This window comes from Monodelphis domestica, chromosome 3 (assembly GCF_027887165.1).
Source record: "Monodelphis domestica isolate mMonDom1 chromosome 3, mMonDom1.pri, whole genome shotgun sequence".
NCBI lineage: Eukaryota > Metazoa > Chordata > Mammalia > Didelphimorphia > Didelphidae > Monodelphis > Monodelphis domestica.
The window spans coordinates 233,172,718-233,179,007 of NC_077229.1; the positions used below are offsets into that span (position 1 = coordinate 233,172,718).

Sequence of the window (6,290 nt, forward strand, 5' to 3'; positions counted from 1 at the left end):
TCTAACACATGATAATAACTCTTTTATCTCATTTATAATTTTATGGACTGATTTTGTTACTATTAAATATACTAGATAGCAATCTAAGTGGATGAAAGGACTTATTATGAAAAAAAAGCAGAGAATAAGATCTAAGACTGACTTAGTTTTGTGAATACCGTAAATGTAGGCTCTATTATTAACAGAAAGATGATACTTTTTTCTTCTGATAGACACATCATCTAATATTTCATCCTTCTTATATATCTTGAATCCAAAGCAAATGATTCAGAAATATTAACAAAATCTGTCCTACTAGCTAATAGTTAAGACTACCTTGTAATAAAAGTTTTTCCTTATTTAAATTAATGAACCTTTGAATAGGTTATAAGGAAGTGATGGTGAACCTTTTAGAGACTGAGTGACCCCCTGAAACCACATGGCATGCTGCACCCCCCCCAACATGCTGGGTATGCCCCACCCATTATGCCACACAGGGGAGGAAGAAGAAAGCTCTCCCGTTGGGCTGCTGGGCAGAGGGCAGATGATGTCAAAAAATGTCATTAAGCATTGTGGAAAGGGGGATGAGAATAGCTCCCCACCAGACTGCCTCTGCCTTACTAGTAACAAATGGGGTGGAGAGTGCTGAGCGTCCACAGAGAGAGGTCTGCATGGCCCCTTTGACATCTGTGCCATAGGTTCACCATCACTTGTATAAGGTAACAAAGTTAATTTCTATCATTGAATTGGGGTAGAGAGCTCTAGTATCAAAGAACAGTAATTTCTCCCAAAACTTACAGGGTTAAGAGAGTTATCTGGAGCACTGAAATTGCCCAAGGTAATAGAGCCAATATATGTCAAAAGCAGAACTGGAACTTAGGTTATATTGATTTTATGGCCAGTTCTCTAACCAGTATTCCAAACAAGGCATCAAATACATCTTATTCTCTGTATTACTGTATAAGGAGGGTTACCTTACAATGTGTATTTAAAATATTATACTACTTGACATAAACTTAACTTTTAATTTAATAGAAGAATAATTATTAATTTATGCTTCAGCACTAGTAGTATCAGGATTTGTAGAATATACAGCAAGACTCGATGATAAGGGTAAGAATATTAATGTCTGATCTTTACTTAATATGTATCAAGGTTTAAACAAGCATCATCTCATTGGAACTTCATAGCACTTCTTTGAGGTATTCTTATTCTCATTTTCCAGATGCAGAAACTCTGCCTCAGTGGCTCTGACAGTGGTCATATAGCTAATAAGCATCAAAAGCATAACTAGAATGAAGGCCTTCCTATTTCCAAGTCTAGTGCTTTTCTAACTTTACCATTCCTCCTCATAATATGTAGAAACTGTCTAAATTTAGAATAAGAAGCATTTATTTAAATAACTTATAAGCTAGAAAAGAATATAACCATCGAAGGTTTTATATACATATATATTCATATTCATATCTTCAGATCATAATTTTTTACCACACCAGGTATTCATTTACTGGAGTGCCCTATTTAAAAATGTTTTCCTTAAAGGTTACTAACCTCTGCTAAAAACAAAAACAAACACAAACAACAACAACAAAAAGACATTATAAAAATGCGTTGGAACTTATGGACCACTGAGAGGAAAGGAAGAAGAAGATGGAAGCACCAACTACATAAAGGAGACAAAGATAGGGCTGGAGCCCTTTTCTGCACCAAATATTCATCAAGACTGACTATCCTCTCTCTGCGTATATACCTCATTCCTCTAGAGTGGGGGTTATTGTGCTGGGCAGGACTCTTCAACTACACATGAGGATTTGCTCCCTTGCCCTTGAATCAAGGGTCCCTGACAGGTGATAAAAGTAAATCTTAGAATGGAAGATGTTTTGTGTCAGGCCCCTAGACAGTTTGTATTGCAGCAGGGAATTATTTAAGCCATTTAGAGCACTTTTGATACCTATCCCTTTCGAACCTGATTGTAATTTGCTTGGGTACTCTATGTACAGGGTAAACCATGTCAAACAGGGATGCACCAGAGAAATATAGATTCCAAGTGTAGTGTATGAAGCCTTACCTAGAAAAAAATGTAAGTAGGATGAAAATATTGCAAATCCAGGATAACAGCCCCAACCTTAGGCCGAGTTGTACCAGGATGTTTTCTTTGAAGCAAATAGACTTAAGAGCTGATTTTTGTGTTAAAGAATCATCTCTGATTGTTTGTGCCACAGAGGCAGATAAATGCCAAAAAGATAGATCCCTCTGTCTCTGAGACATTGTCCTGTATAGCATAAAGTTAATAGCAAAGTAATAAGGAGCCTCTGTTCCTGACATAAAATATAAAGTTATGCCTGCTAGATGTAAGCTTCATGATCTATCACCTGTAAATGCCTCTGATCACAGCATTAGTGTCTCCACTGGGGTGGCAAGAGTGGAGCACATGCCAGATCATGAGAGCCCTGCCACACTGACAGAAGTATCATGCAAGAGTATTATGTAGCTCTCCAGGGCCAGACCAGGTTGGGATGAGGTTAGCTACTGCTAACATTTAAATAGTCATAACTCAAGTGGCAATAAACTGACAAACTTTAGTATTAAAACATAGAGCAGAAGTTAGATCAGTCAAAGGTGTGACTGAAGACTGTCTACTGCATACCAGAACACCATTTGACACTATAAATATTAAACCCTGACATGAGTACATGAATATAAAAATTGGATTGTGTTTGGCTATATTTAAAATTCATTTTCTTGGTCTCAGTAAAGGCAGCCATGTCCATTCTGATTCAATATAAAAACCTTTATTTTATATAGTAATTTTAATCCAATGGATGCTATTGATAATCTCTGGATTATAATAACTAGCACAGATGTTACTGAGATAAAAATATTTTGCTCCTTGAATTACTGTTAAACTAAACAGATTAATAAATAAATTTTAGAAAACACCAAACACAACATTTCAGACACATTTGCTGATTTTTAAGTGATTACCTTTTACTGGCCCTTTTCCCCTTATCATGTTAACCAAAGATTCAAATAATAAAAAGGTGATTGCTCATACATTTCACAATTAAAAAAGTAAAAAAAGATACTCAGAAAAATTAAAGTCAAGTAACTATTTAGTCTTCATAACCAAGGGAACCTTATTTCCTTTCCCAAGTTATTAAGTTGTGCAAATGGGAACACATACCACATACATATACCACTTGCAAAGAGAAACACACTTTACAACTATGCTCCAAGTCTTATGGAAAGTTACATATCTTCACTAAAATCCATCTGAAATTTTAAAGGTGAAAGGATAATTGATCTAATACTGCCAATAAAATACATCCCTCCCCTCACTCTGAAACCACAAATATGCAATCTCTAATATTCACCTGGAATCCTTCAGGGAAATTCTTTCCAAATTCTCTTGCCAAAGAGAAAGTAGGCTCATTGATCTAGGCCAGAGAGAGAAAGAGAAAGAGAAGGAGGAGGGTGTATGTGTAAGGGAGAGACAGAGACACAAGAGAAAGAGAGAGAGAAAAAAAGAGAAGGACGAGCCTTTTTTCTATTTAATATTTACCAAAGGCACCTTATCCCTCAGATATATGATTTGCCTCTTTTTATACATACAAAAACTAGATTATTAAAAGTCTTACCTATTCAAATAGCATTTGCTCTGAAGCCTATGCACATGGATTTTAAAAAAATGAAATAAGGCAAAACAAATGATGAACCCATGTATTATTTGTGTTGGAATATTTTATTTCACTTGCTTTAGTTTCCACACTAGAAGATAAGCTTTTGCTGCAGGAAAAATACCAAAGGGCAGCGGCAGCTCTACTGACCTGTGTGCTGTCTCCGATGCTTGGTGAGGGCATGCCGTGTCCCACCGGCAAAGCCACAAAGGTCACACAGGAATGACTTCTCGCCTGTTGCAACAATAAACAGATGAGGGACTGCGGAGGTCACAGATCATTAAAACATATCTATCAAGGCTTTCAGGGTTACTAATTCCTCCAATCAAATGTTTCCATGTAAATATGTCAAATGGGAATGAAATTACCACTGCGGTTTATTGACTGTGATAAAATCTGAAAAGCACCACTGAACATAATTACATACTTGTCAGACCCATAAAAATTAGCTTTATTATCAATGGAATGGTTTTGTACAACTTCATTTCTGTTAGATGTCTTCCAGATGGGGCTGCTTTATGCACTTGAACAGTTTTTATGCATATCCTGATTTTTTACAATTCCCATACATCTGGCCTTTCTATGCTGAGTAAAGATTGCTCAGAAAAGTTAATATACAGTATATATGATTCTGCTTAAATACAATATATTGAATTTACTAACAACTTAAAGATATGGAAAATGTTTTACCTGATTAGATCAAGATCTTCCTTTATAACTTTCTACTTAATAATGTGAATTAAATGGTTTTCTTGAACATATTGAAGAGCTCAAGAAACAATAAAATCTGCATTACTCACTACCAATGGCAATTAAATTCTGTTTATGTTTTGAAAACTTTTTTGACATAAAGAAAGCAAGTCTGGGGATTACTAGAAATTACAGAAAAATTCCTTTTGTTCCTTTTTTAAAGATAATTCTTCATTCTAAGCTACTGCAACAATTAGGGATATATTTGGGAGATAGTACTTGTTAGAAGTGTGTAAATGATCATTTTGGGGGATATTTTTATTCTAGCTAACATTTTGCCCTATGGTTTATAAATACAATATATCTTTCTACCGAAGCATATTTAAGCAATAAGTACTGGCAAGCTAGGCAGTTAAATCCCATAAAATTCACGAAGAAGGGCATTATGGAATAATGATGCTAACCTTGGAGAGAGACAGCAAAATTATAAAATAGTCTTCTGAACATGGAATAAATCACTTTTCCCTACTTAACTAATTTAGATATTTAATGCAACAAGTTTTCAAAGCCATTCTACAAAAATACAATTTCTATGCCATAAAACATTTTGAGGGTTTATGGGAGCCAAGAAAGAGGGGGCATGTAATAAGAACTGGACTGAACTCAAGACATTTTGGAATTATTGTTGTATTTTTTAGTGTGAGAAAAAAAAAAAGACCACATGAGAAAAGGTAAAATAACTCTGGTTATTAAAAAGAGGCATTCTAAAATCATTATTTCAAAAATTTATAGTATTAATGAGGGTATAATAATAACCATGTAAATAAAAGTATATTTAATGCATGTTTCCAAAGTTATATTATCAAATTATTCATAATCATTATTGCTAATATAAGTATCTGATCTAAAAATATTGTTTCCTATAATCATTTCCCTTTTTGGGGAGTAAAATTTATTCATCAATATCATGAAATCATCACAGAATCAAAGGAATAGAATAGATGGGCTGTGAAAAATAAAGTTTAATTATAATTAAATATTCATTTAATTATTTAATCAATTTGAATATAAATCTTTCTGACTGGCTATAATATCAATTAGATAACACTGAATATGTAACTCTGGAACATCACATAATAAAATTCTCTCTAAAATTAAAATATGGTTCTAATTCTATTCAAATATTATTCTCTACATCTTATGTATAGCTTAGGTTGCGTAGGTAAAAATTTTAGACATACTGCATGTTATGTAGTAGTCTTAAAAACCAATGAGGACATAGAATTCTTATTATTTATCTATTTCTTCAACATTAGTAAACTAGATTTGTGCTATGAAATATAAAATGCGAATAATCTTAAGTGGTAAATCCCAGAAAACTGTACACTAAATTAACTCATATTGAATATGTGCATTTTGCATTTGTAAGTTTGTTTTTCTTACATTTGAATACACAATAACTATTTAATATATAGAGTAATGCTTTTTTATTTTTCATCTGATTTGATTCCCGATACATTAGTGACCTTGGTTTCATGACATATGAGATTTGATATGGGACGTTTGTCTCTACTGTACTATATTTCACATCTACCTCTATGGCTTGATTTTTTTTTTAATCTTCAGTTCAATTTTCATTTGCTTTTCAGGGGAGCAAGGGGATATAGTTGGGCTCAGATAAGAATATTTCTGTAAATATGTTTAACAATTTCATTATTATTTCTTTGGGATTTGCAACCTTTAAACTTTTAGGAGAAACTAAAGGCAATATTTCACTTGGCACAGAAGAGGTTGATTTAACATGCTATGTTTATATGATAGCATGGATATAATGGAAAATGGTTCTTTTCTTAACAACTTGAATTAGTTTCAAGTATGCCATTTTGCATTCAAATGTAGAAAGACACGGAAACCAATCCTTTATTTTCTATTAGAAAACAGCCA

General features: G+C 33.5%; 1 protein-coding gene and 1 long non-coding RNA gene across 4 annotated transcripts in view; one reads left to right on the forward strand and one right to left on the reverse strand.

Annotated features, from left to right (window-relative positions):
• Nucleotides 1–6,290, reverse strand: part of ZNF407 (zinc finger protein 407) — a 670,437-nt gene that overhangs the window by 264,118 nt on the left and 400,029 nt on the right. For all 3 annotated transcript variants that reach the window (XM_007487796.3, XM_016431724.2, XM_056823576.1), the window contains one exon: nt 3,807–3,890. In XM_007487796.3, coding sequence (XP_007487858.1) covers nt 3,807–3,890 — 84 coding nt within the window. The remainder of the gene's footprint in view (nt 1–3,806; nt 3,891–6,290) is intronic.
• The window catches only part of LOC103101872 (uncharacterized), a 99,459-nt gene that overhangs the window by 70,326 nt on the left and 22,843 nt on the right, over nt 1–6,290 (forward strand). The gene's annotated exons all lie outside the window — the stretch shown is intronic.